General features: G+C 42.1%; 1 protein-coding gene across 3 annotated transcripts in view; it reads right to left on the minus strand.

Annotated features, from left to right (window-relative positions):
• LOC102179277 (placenta-specific gene 8 protein) overlaps positions 2089 to 12930 on the minus strand; it is a 33638-nt gene continuing 22796 nt past the window's right edge. For all 3 annotated transcript variants that reach the window (XM_005681849.3, XM_018049674.1, XM_018049675.1), the window contains exons 3-5: positions 11774 to 11898; positions 4479 to 4593; positions 2089 to 2299 (exon numbers count right to left, since the gene is read on the minus strand). In XM_005681849.3, coding sequence (XP_005681906.1) covers positions 4489 to 4593; positions 11774 to 11898 — 230 coding nt within the window. In that variant the 3' untranslated portion in view covers positions 2089 to 2299; positions 4479 to 4488. The remainder of the gene's footprint in view (positions 2300 to 4478; positions 4594 to 11773; positions 11899 to 12930) is intronic.

Genomic DNA, 12930 nt, shown 5'->3' on the forward strand with positions numbered 1-12930 from the left:
ATCTGATTACAATCCTTGCCACCTTTTATACCTTTGAACCTAATCTAGTGACTTCTTGACACAATATTTTCCATGTGCTGAGTGAGTAAGAAAGAAATTAGGACAAATATGGTCTGTCTCTGTTTTCATGATGCTTATCAATTACCATCGGTGCAGGTGTTAAACCAAAACACAGAAAGATGAAGACTGCTAGGAAGGCAAAAGACAGGGTATTCTCTAAGTTTATAATAGCAATCCTTGGAAGCCTGAGCACTGGGGCCAGTTTTTTAAATTTTATTTATTAATTTTTGGCTGCACCGGGTCCTTGTTTCTGCATGCGGGTTTTCTCTAGCTATGGTGAGCAGGGGCTACTCTCTAGCTGTGACGTGTGGGCTTCTCACTGCAGAGGATTCTCTTGTTGCAGAATACAGGGTCCGTTTCCCGCAGGCTCAGTAGCTGTGGAGCATGAGCTTAGTTGCCCCGTGGCCTGTGGAATCTTAGTTCCCTGACCAGGTATAGAACCTGTATTTCCTGCATTGCAGGCGGATTCTTAACCACTGGACCACCAAGGAAGTCCTAGGGTTAATTTTTATAAGAAAAAAAAAAAACAACTTTAGTGTGCTGTCATGAATAACAAAATAGGACTCAAAACCCTGCTCTCTGGACCCAGCACTGCCATTCTGTATATACTGGTGACCTTGTAAATGCCATTTCACTTCTCTTTATTGCATATTTGAAAGTTGCTGAGAGAGTAGATTTTGAAAGTTCTCATCACGAGAAAAAATCTTGTAACTGTGCCGTGATGGATGTGAACTAAAATGATTGTGGTGACCATTTTGCAATATACACATGTATCAAATTGTTTTGTTGTATACCCGTGGACAGAGGGGCCTGGAGGGCTACACAGTCCATGGGTCACAAGGAGCTGGACATGATTGAGCAACTAAGTGCACACACACACACATACACACCCCTAATGCAATGTTATATGTCAACTATATCTCAATTACAAAATGAAATAAAATGCCAAGTTAACCTGGGGGAAAAAATAAAAGAAAAATAAAGTGGACTCCCTGTGGCTGGCTTGCTACCAGAGACGACTTGGGAGAGGACAGAGATGTGCAATGGGAATTTTAATTAGGTGGTTTGCTGTGGGGTTTATAGCACAAATCCTCCCTGTGTGTATAAGCTCTACAGTAAACTTTGCATTGTTAGGCAATTAATTCCTGAAAATGATTTACTGTGAAGACCTGCCAAGGCCGATGAAACTCCCTGGGGGAGGAAACCACACTTTCCTGGGGTGAGGAGCCTTGCAGGGTAACACCTGGTCTCCGGGTGCAAGGAAAATCCAAAATAACAAAAGCATTTTGACAACACTTAAAATACTTTTTTTACTGGACATTTTCAAACTTGTGTACAGGTAGAAAAGTAGAGTGAAGCATCTGTACATACTCATCATTCAACTTTGACATTTTGACAAACGGCTCATTTTTTAAAAGAAACCTATTGGATGCTACGTTGCAGCCTGGATGACAGGGCAGTCTGGGGGAGAATAGTTACATGTACATGTGTGGGTAAGTCCTTTTGCTGTTCACTTGGTACCATCACAACATTGTTAACCAGCTATGACACGCTCAGTTGCTCAATCATATCTGACCTCGGAGACCCATGGACTATAGCCCACCAGGCTACACTGTCCATGGGATTATCACAGCAAGAATACGGGAGTGAGTTGCCACTTCCTCCTCCAGAGAATCTTCCTATTCCAGGGATCAAACCTGTGTCTCTTGTATCTCCTAAATTGGCAGGTGGATTCTTTACCATTGAGTCACCTGCGTGCATGCTAAGTCACTTCAGTTGTGTCTGATTCTTTGCAACTCTATGGACTGTAGCCTGCCAGGCTCCTCTGTCCATGGGATTCTTTAGGCGAAAGAACAGGAGTGGGTTGCTGTGCCCTCCTCCAGGGGACCTTCCCAATCCAGGGATCAAACTCATGTCACCTGGGAAGCCCCTAATTGGCTATACCCTAATACAAACAACAACAATAAAACAAAAACAGAAGCATACGGGAATGTTAATTCCATGATGAAGTACTTAAAGACACAAGAATTGTTGAAGAAATTAATTTTTAATGGCGTCATCTTAGAGAAGAGCACTAGAAATATATTTCTTTCAAAGCAAATCAAAAATTAAAAATATTTTGAAGCCATTTGAAGCTATATGATTAGCTGAATTAGTTTCTAAGATTTAAGGTGAGATAGCACTGAATAGATGCAGTATTTCTTTGCAGCATTTTCTTTCACTACCATGTGAATTTGACCTGTAGAAATCAGAAAAAGAAAGACCAAATCAATGAAAGAATTCCATATTTACATTAACCTTGTTCCAAGTATCAAAACTTTCATCCCACTGCTATCTTACTGCCAAATTGCTACATATTTATTTATTTTAAATATTTATTTATTTGGCCACATGGCATATGGACTCTTGGTTCTTTCACCAGGGATTGAACCCACAGCCTCTGCAATGAAAGTACAGAGTCTTAACCACTGGACTTCCAGGGAAGCCCCCAAATCACTACATATTTAAAATCTATATCAAATCATGACCCCTGGTTCAGTACAATTTACTCAATTGGTCAAGAAGTTCATTCAGGTTTTTCCATAAGATTTTATGAACATTTTGGTCAACCCAATATTTGAACGAGTCACAACCACTAGGTAAGATTCAATGAGTCGTCTAGGTTAGAGCTTACTATGCTTCCTTGCTTGAAAGTTGCATCTATTTATTCATCCACAATAGTTATTAAGTGACTGCCATGTCAGGTACCATTGCTACGCTGTTAGGTAAACCAACAGAATGCTCTGTAGATTGCCAGAGATAATTTCTCTTATCAAATGTCAGTGAATCATCATTCACACTAAGGTAAGAGACTCTAAAAGACAGAGACTCCAGAACAATCTTTTTCATTAATTGGATGACTGGACCAGTAAATTACCACATTCTATGTAGGGAACTACATACATATTCGTTGGAAGGACTGATGCTGAAGCTGAAGCTCTAATAATTTGGCCACCTGCTGCAAAGAACTGATTCACTAGAAAAGACCCTGATGCTGGGCAAGATTGAAGGCAGGAGGAGAAGGGGACGACAGAGGATGACACAGTGGGATGGCATCACCGACTTGATGGACATGGGTATGAGCAGGCTCTGGGAGTTGGTGATGGACAGGAAGCCTGGCATGCTGCAGTCCATGGGGTCACAGAGTCAGACACGACTGAGCGACTGAACTGAACTGATGTAGGGGACTAGGGTTACTTTGGCAAAATTCTGAATTGCATTGGTAACAAATGGCTTTAAAGAAACATCACTGCTTGGGAAGAGAAACAACAGTTGTGTCTCAGGAGGCAGGGGTACAAGGGAGAAAAAGAATAAGAAAACTCACCGTCTTGACTCTGCTTGTAAATGGGTTAAGCACATCAGTCATTGAGGAAAGCAGTCAGAAGACAAATACTAAGATACTAAAATGGCACTAAAAGAAATGAGCTAAAACGTTTCTGAAGAGGACATAATTTTGTGCTGCATGTGGCAAAAGAGCTGAGAGAGAGACAGATTGTGCCCATGCCAACCGTTCACACAGCTGAATGCAGTATCCTGATCAAATGCTCTCAAAGACCTCTCGGGAGATAGGACTTTTAGAGAACATCCTTTTCCAGGTGAAAATAAAACTTGGATGATAAACTCCATGGGATTGGCAGTAAGAGACGGAAAGACAGGACTGAGTAAGCCATCGTCCTCTTGCCTAAGAAAAATAGGAAGAACTAAGAAGATTAAAAACGTGACCAGGAGAGCTTAGGAAACTAGGCATATGAGCAGTTGGCCAGCTTTGATGATATCCCCACCAAAAGGCAGTACTCTTCTTCCTAAACGGGAGCTTTGGGCATTTTAGATAACTGGTTGAATTGTCCGCACTTCATTCATAGAGACTAAGGTAGCTTTCTACCACTTTGGAGAATGAATTACTCTTTTAATATTGTGGTGGTGACAAGAACATATCACTAGATACATTACACAGTCATGGTTAGTGTGACGTCTCAGTGGGTTACTGTTGACAGCAGTGGGCCTGAGCTGTAGGCTTTGGGAAACGAATGTTCGGTTGTACACATATCTCTGGTACCTTCAGTCATGATGCTGTGAAGATACACATGGAGGATAGGTGGCACGTTTATCTGGTACATCATACGGCCACTCCACCTATGGCAGACATCCTAAGAAATCCCAGAATTCTTTCCCATCCAATCAGGGCTAGCCCTCTCTACCCAGGCTCTCTGGGAAGCTGAGTCCCAACTGATTGGTGCAGGCTGGCCACTGAAAGTCATTTGCCCTCCCTTTGTCAAGGGCCATGTCATGGATCTGTGAGATAGAGAACCAAAGAAATCAAAGATACCTTTGAGACTTTCTTTTGCTACTCACAAATCAAAGAAGTCCCGCCAACTTACCAAGCATCTTTTATAAAGCATTCATTGCTTTTCTCTTTTCAATATCTCGCTTGAGTTGACAAAGGGTACAGTGCGGTAAAAATGCCAGACACAGGAAATCCTTGCAAATGGATCCCTGTTAAAAAATAAACAAATGGATCAACAGGTAGCCTGTGAATAGTCACACAATTCCCTGCCCTTGTTTCACTTTTCAAACCTCTTTAAAACATACATTTTATGTCACTTGTTTATCACGTTATCTCTATTTTTCTTTTAATAAAAATCATTTATTTATTCATTCATTTATTTTTGGCTGTGCTGGGCCTTTGTCATTGCCTTTGTCATTTTCTTTAGTTGTGGTGAGCAGTGGCTACTCTAGCTGTGGCGTACAGGCTTCTCATTTCAGTGGCTTCTCTTGTTGCAGAGCCTGGGCTCTAGGTGTGGGTGCTCCAATAGTTTCGGCTCCTGGGCTCTAGAGCACAGGCTAAATAGTTGTGACGCATGGATTTAGTTGCTCCATGGCCTGTGGGATCTTCCAGGATCAGGGATAGAACCCATGTCTCCTGCGTTGGCGTGTGGATTCTTCACCACTGAGCCATCAGGGAAGCACATCCCTATTTTTTTTTATGACCAAGTGAAGTTAACTGACTTGCTAACTAAATCACGTAGACTGGTGGCAGCGACTGGTCTTTCTCCTCTCAAGCCAGTACCCTTTTCATAATAACATGTTTCAAATGATCTGCAGGTTACAATCATAGCCACAGTTCTCTGTTATCTGTTCTAGAAGAGTTCTCTATTTTTTTTCCTTTTTAAAAATCTTTTGATTTACTTACTATTTTTTACTGATGTGGAATGGTTCTCTTTAAAGCCAGTTGTGTAATGCACCAATTTTTCCAATTGATTGTGAGTGGAGTGCTAGATCACACGCCACCCTGTATCCCTCTAATCTTTTTCATTGACATCCCTCATGTTCTGCAAGGGAGGCAGTCCATAGTGAGAGAGGACATAAGCCTTATGGGCAAAAGAAGAAATCAGAGAATGAAGAGTGGCTAGAAAACCTGTAGGATGAGCTGCTTTGCAGAGTTTTGAAGGCCCTCTCCATGGGAGGTCCAGTTGAGTCTTCAATGGGTAGAGATGCCCCAGAAGGGACTCTTGCTCTGTATAGTCAGCACTGGCTAATCCAAGGGGTCTAATCTGATGAGCAGGTTATGTGACTGTGTGTCTTAACCGACTGAAATATTTTGCACTCCATTTTTGGATATCACTTATTTTTTAAAATTTAAAAATTAAAAAATTTTTTTAAATTTAGTATAGTTCCCAATTTCCAGTGTGAACAGAAAGACACAGAGAGAGAGCAGAAAAGAGAAAGAGAGTAGATTTAGCCTATAAAGTCTGGGAGTTCCTAAGTGGTGAGAAAAGTGACTTACTTTTCATAACTTTTTTTCCTTGCTGTAGTGATTTTGATTTTTATCTAACGGAGAAAGTGTGTGGGACAAAGACTGGACAATGAGATAACCATGTTAGAAATCTAAAGTCTTGACCCTCATCAGACAGAGGAACGGATACTCAGTTTGAAGACAGTTTGGTCCCTTGGCCATTTCTTTTTCCCTGAAAAATAATCCAAATCCTTTAACCCTTCCTCAAAGTGCTTGATTTTTTTCCATGCTTCAATTCATTATTTATATTTATTCATCTTTTAAGCCTCCATTAAACCAACATTTATTGAATATACATAATACATTATTAATACAAAAAATAAAATATTCATCAAGGATGTAACTAGTTTTCTGTTCTAGCATGTCTATGCCTGTCTTTATCTCAGGAAGTTTGTAGGAGAAAAAGTCCCACTATTATTTGCTGAGAAACCTAGGGAAACCTTTAGAAAACACACCCTAATTCTAAGTCTGTTTCATAATACAGATATAAAGAATATTGAGAAGAAAAAAATTCCTCTTTCAAATGAGAGGACATGAACTATGGGTTTAAACCATGCTGAAGTTAGCAAGGGACATAAATGCCTTGCCCAGAATAGCTTCTTGGGAAATGGTACCAGAAACAAAGATTTTTGCTTTCATCACTCTGTTTGGAAAAGGGAACTGGTGCTTCACTCATTTGGAAGCTGTTTAAAAAAAAAAAGGAAAGAAATCTGGTTATGAGGACTGGTTACAGAATCGCTGAGCAAATGAATGAGTTGTGGTGCGTGACTCAATACACATGGACTTGAGAAGACAAGATGGTCAAGTGGGAAGAACCAGGCCTGACTGTAAGTCAGAATAAACATGAGCCCATGGGGTGGGGTGGATTGAGAGAGTGGCATAGACATATATACACTATCACGTATAAAATAGCTAGTGGGAAGCTGCTGTACAGCACTGGGAGGTCAGCTCAGTGCCCTGTGATGACCTAGAGGTGTGGGATGAAGCATGCTGGGTGGGAGGTCCAAGAGGGAGGGATTTTTATATATATACATAGAACTGATTCATGTTGCTGTACAGAAATGAACACAATATTGTAAACTTTGTTTGTATTTCCATTTTTACAAATAGAGTAATAATTAAAACAAAAACTTGAGCCCAAATTTCAGCGCTTCCATGTTCTATGACCTTAAGGCTTTCTCATTCCTGCTTTTCATGTCCATGAAGTGGAGATACCACTGCCTGTACCGCAGAGCGTTTGAAGTAGTATATGAGCAAATATATGTCCGGGCAGTATTCCAGCACATAGGAGTTCAATTGGTTGTTTCTTCTCTTTCTCCTCTGCTGTGCAGGTTGTGGTCCTGGACAAGGGGATGTTCTCTTGCCTGTCTGTGTCCATGACGGGAGGGGGAGGTCAGAGAGGCTGTGCTGGGACAGCCTTATAAATGTTTGCATAGATGTAAAGGGGGAACAAAGCAGAGAACCTGAACTATGCAAATCAGTCCTAGGGTTTATTAGCCATTTTAAAGTTCTGTTCTAAGAAAGAAGCTAGAGATACACTGTCTATAAATACACTTATATAATATACAGCAAGAAAACTTATTATAGAATCCTAGACCCTAGGAAGACCTTAGAAATCACCTTGCATGAATTTCTCATGAAAGATGAGAAAACTGATGCTAACAAATGACTGGTCAGAGAGCCCCAAAGTGAGCTATTTGCTGAGCTGTTTCCAGAAACTTGGCTCCAGAATTCAGCTAAGCTCTCCTTCCTCTACCCGCTCAGGGACTACTTTGAGAATCTCACTCCCATACTCACAACTACATACATCCATGTACACAACTATGTACACAAGTACATACACCCGACACTTAGCGTATGGTTTTGGGAAGTTTATGGAACGGTCACGAAGTTAAGAACCCTCGTGTTAAGTTCTGCTGCCTTTTGAGGGATGTAAATGAGAGCACAGGGAGTGCTGAGGCAGCTGAGCAAGCCCACGGGAGGAATGCAGGCTGCCCGGAGACAGCTGAGCTAAGAACAAAAATTATAATAGTTACTCATTGAGCACTTATTACTTGCCAGACACTGTGCTAAGTCCTTTCCCTGCATTATCTGCTGTGACTCTTACTGCACCACCATAGGGGAGGTATCATTGGTACCATTTTATCAGAGAGCCAAGGCTTAGGGAGATGAATTGTTATTGGTTACAGTGAGTGAGAGGCTAAGTTTTCAGGTCACTTCTGTGTTTAAAAGCATTTTAAACGCTTTCCAGATCACTTAAAATGAAAGCTAGGTGAAGATGCTCAGTCGTGTCCAACTCGTTGCAACCCCATGGACTGTAGCCTACCAGGGTCGTCCATCCGTGGGATTTTCCAGGCAAGAGTACTGGAGTGGGTTGCCATTAGATTACTTAAAATGAAAGCTATATTTCTTAAAATGGTCTGCAAGGTCTTGCTGCGATATCATCTTCTTTTATTACCACTCCCCATCTCCCACCCCACCTCCAGTCTTTCCATCTCTCTGGCTGCTTGCTATGTCTCGGACCTTCCAGGTAAGCTCTACTTCTGGACCTTGGCTCTAGCTCATTCCTCTGCTGGGACCTTTCGCAGATGAGTCCTCCTCTCATCCTTTTAGGTCTTTACTTTCTCCCCCATCCAAGCACTAACCAGGCCCGACACTGTTTAGATACTGAGAAGAGACTGAGCGTATTTAGGGTGGTATAAGCGGAAACAGTGTCAGACTTTATTTTTGGGGGCTCCAAAATTGCTGCAGGTGGTGATTGCAGCCATGAAATTAAAAGACGCTTACTCCTTGGAAGAAAAGTTATGACCAACCTATTTAGATAGCATATTCAAAAGCAGAGACATTACTTTCCCAACAAAGGTCCGTCTAGTCAAGGCTATGGTTTTCCAGTAGTCATGTGTGGATGTGAGAGTTGGACTGTGAAGAAGGCTGAGCACTGAAGAATTGATGATTTTGAACTGTGATGTTGGAGAAGACTCGAGAGTCCTTTGGACTGCAAGGAGATCCAACCAGTCCATCTTAAAGGAGATCAGTCCTGGGTATTCTTTGGAAGGAATGATGCTAAAGCTGAAACTCTAGTACTTTGGCCACCTCATGCGAAGAGTTGACCCATTGGAAAAGATTCTGATGCTGGGAGGGATTGGGGGCAGGAGGAGAAGAGGACAACAGAGGATGAGATGGCTGGATGGCATCACGGACTCAATGGACGTGAGTTTGAGTGAACTCCGGGAGTTGGTGATGGACAGGGAGGCCTGGCGTGCTGTGATTCATGGGGTGGCAAAGAGTCGGACACGACTGAGTGACTGAACTGAGGCGTAGACTAGGTCTTTACCTTCTCACTGAGTCTTTCCTGATAATGCGATTTAAAATTAGAACCTTTCAACACTAAATTCCTCTTTCTTGCTTCATTTTCCTCTGTTGTATGTATCACCAACATATACATTATATTCTTACTTATTCTTAGTTATTGGAGAAGGCAATGGCACCCCACTCCAGTACTCTTGCCTGGAAAATCCCATGGACGGAGGAGCCTGGTAGGCTGCACTCCATGGGGTCGCTAGGAGCCAGACACGACTGAGTGACTTCACTTTCCCTTTTCACTTTCATGCATTGGAGAAGGAAATGGCAACCCACTCCAGTGTTCTTGCCTGGAGAATCCCAGGGACGGGGGAGCCTGGTGGGCTGCCGTCTATGGGGTCGCACAAAGTCGGACACGACTGAAGTGACTTAGCAGCAGCAGCAGCAGCAGCAGCAGCAGCATCAGCATTCTTAAATTGTAACTGTTTTCTTCCATTAGTGTCTAAGCTCTCCCATTGACAACCATCACAGTAATAACTGATGGAGGCAAGAATCTATCACAGATGTTAGAACTAGTGGGTGAAAGTTTGATTTACATCTCTCTACAAGATCCTTATCCATTATAAAGGGGAAAATAGCAACTTTGTGGTGGAGAATCTTGACAGACACTATCTTAATTAAGGAATCAAAGTGAACATTACACACAATGAGATAACTTGATGTCATGTGGTGCAAGATGACCATAGCATCACTTTTGTAGAGTTGATACCAAAAGTATATAACCAAAGTCTTATCATGAGGAAACATGTGACAAACCAAACTGAGTCTACGAAATAACTGATCTGTATTCATTAAAAAAAAAAAAAAAAGACAAAGACTGAGAAAATCTTCCATATTATAGAAGACAAACAGTTGTCATTCAGTTCCAGTGGCCCCAGTTCATCTTAACCCTCCCAGCCCCTGCGTGATTGCAACTTTCCATTGACAGAATCACTTGCCAGGTTCTGCCAGCTTCCATCATTAGATCTCCCTTCAGATTATTCCCCACCCACACCCTCTAATACTGTCCACAGGTGCTCTGTGCCTCAAGTGATATGGGCACACACACCCATGTTACCCTATCTTCTTTAAGAGAGGGCAAACAGCTGGCTTAACTCCTCAACATCTCCATCTCATCTCTGCAGCTTTGCCACCTCTCCCTTGAGGCAGTTCTAGGGACAGACAGATGCCACAGACATCTCCATTCAACCCCCAGGGGCCCTTACTCAGCTCAGCTGAGGGCAGAATTTCACATTTTTGTTGCCCTGGATAGTCAAGAAAGAAAGTAAAGGCCAGGGGCTGGCAGAAGCTGGTCCAGACAACTGATTTTTTTTTTTTCATCTAAAGAAAGTTATTGGGATAATTGGTAAAGTTTAAATAATACCCATGGATTAGCTGATAGTACTGTATCAATGTTAAATTCCTTTTGATAGTCACATTGTGATAAAATAAGAGAATGTCCTTGTTTTTAGGAAATACACACTGAAATAGAGATAATAGGGTATCAAGTATATAATTTACTCTCAAATGATTCAGAAAAAAATTAGAATAGATAACCAGAGACAAGAAAGAGAGAAAATCAATCAAATCTGGTACGTTTTTAAATATTGGGGGAATCTGGGTGAAGAGTGTTTAGGAAGTCTTTGTACCATTTCTGTGACTTTAAATCTGAAATTATGTTAAAATAAAAATCTCAAAAAAGTTGAAGTGAGCTCCATGAAGACAGGAATTTTTATTTCCTTTGTTCACTGGTGTGTCTTTAGCATCTGTAATAGTCCTTGGTATGTTCTGCATATTCAGTGAATCCCCGTTGAATGAGTGAACACTAGCTTATGACTTAACAAGGTTCTAGGTGCTCAATAGTATCTTTTGAGTGAATGAACACTGTTTTACGAGTTATCAGTGAACTAACTGGCTCAAAAATGTGCCAGCTCTGGGGGGATCTATATACACCCATTTTTCACCTAAGACTTTCTAAGCAACAGCCACCCACCCTGCAGAGTCCACCGTCTGACTCTGAGTAAAGCCAGGAGAGGCTCTGTGCTGACTTGCTCATCTCCAGCAGCTTTTTCAGAGACACATCTATTGGATCAATAAAAAGTTTTATTGTGAATATATCCCCAGGGATAGATAGATAGTCTCTATAAATCATTTAAAAAGTTTAAGATGCAGGGGTAAGGTATAGCCAGGGAGTTCAGGAAAGCCATGTACACACTGCTAACTGCGCAGCACATGGAATTCTGCTCAGTGTTACGTGGCAGCCTGGACGGGAGCAGGGTTTGGGAGAGAATGGATGCTTTCATATGTATGACTGAGTCCATTCGCTGGACACCTGAAATTGTCACAGTATTGACATCACCTATGCCCCAATACAAAATAAAAAGTTTAAAGTTTAAAGGGAAAATGTTTAGGATGGCAGTGGAGAAAAGGCTAGGGTCAAGTCACGATGGTGAGGAGGGCGATCATGGAGACGCGCTCAGGCTGAAGGAAGGCCTTTGGGCTGTCTGGGTGATTCCTTCCTGGTGGACGTGGGTGACTCACCGGGATGCCGTATCGGGTCCGATACATCGTCCTCATGGCGACACTTGATCCGCACAGGCAGAATTCATCCATGTCAGAGGCAATCTGACACGAAAGGCACAGGGGAAAGAAAGCCCCACAGAGACCTGAGAGCAGGGTGAAATCACAGAGATCAGGCAAGACTGTAAGGAGGTTGGCTTAATCATACCTCTTCCACGGGCTTCCCGGGGGGCTCAGTGGTGAAGAACCCACCTGCCAGTGCAGGAGACATAAGAGATATGGGTTCAGTCCCTGGCTTGGGAAGATCCCCTGGAGGAGGTCTTGGCAACCCACTCCAGTATTCTTGCTGGAGAATCCCATGGACGGAGGAGCCTGGTGGGCTACAGTCAATGGAGTTGCAGGGTCGAACACAACTGAACCCGCAAACACACGCACTGCTTTCAAGAAAATACACACTCAGGGAATGGCCCTGATGGACGCTTGGTGAAAATAGTGGGGTCACCTGGCTCTTTATGCCTTGCTTCTAGATCCTACACACACTGGGGAAACTTGCTCGTCATATGCCGGGTCAGATTTAATGGCAAAAATGCCTGCCTTGCCAGGATGGGAGGGGAGTCTGGGCGAGAATGGATACATGTATACATATGGCTGAGTCCCTTCGCTGTTGACCTGAAAACTATCACAACATTGTTTGTTAATCGGCTATACCCCAATAAAAATAAAAAGTTTAGAAAAAAATTTGCTTTAAAAATAATTGCTAACTTCTCCCCCAACAACCTTAACTCATTAAATCATCAAAATAGTCATCCAAAAAAATAAAAGTTCCTGCCTTGTTGATCTGAGCATGTCCAAAGTATCTTTCTTCCTTATCTTTGTTTACATATGGAGCGTACTGGCATAGGAAGTTTGTGGCGTCGGAATGTCTGAGCGACCCTCTGGAAACTGTGGGAGAATGCTTAGGATCAGAAAGCACTGAGTAAAGAAATAATTGGAAAAATGAGAAAAGCGGTAGGAAACAGATTCTAGATGCTCATTCTGGCAAAGAGGAAAGTTTTATTATTGTTGTGAGGATCGAAGCAAGTAAAAGTTAAGGGATATTGACAAAGAAACTTAAAAAACATACTGAAATTTCACTTTTAAGAGTCTGTGTGAGACAAAAAAGGACCGAAGAAAATAGT

This window comes from Capra hircus, chromosome 6, assembly GCF_001704415.2.
Source record: "Capra hircus breed San Clemente chromosome 6, ASM170441v1, whole genome shotgun sequence".
NCBI classification, from domain to species: domain Eukaryota; kingdom Metazoa; phylum Chordata; class Mammalia; order Artiodactyla; family Bovidae; genus Capra; species Capra hircus.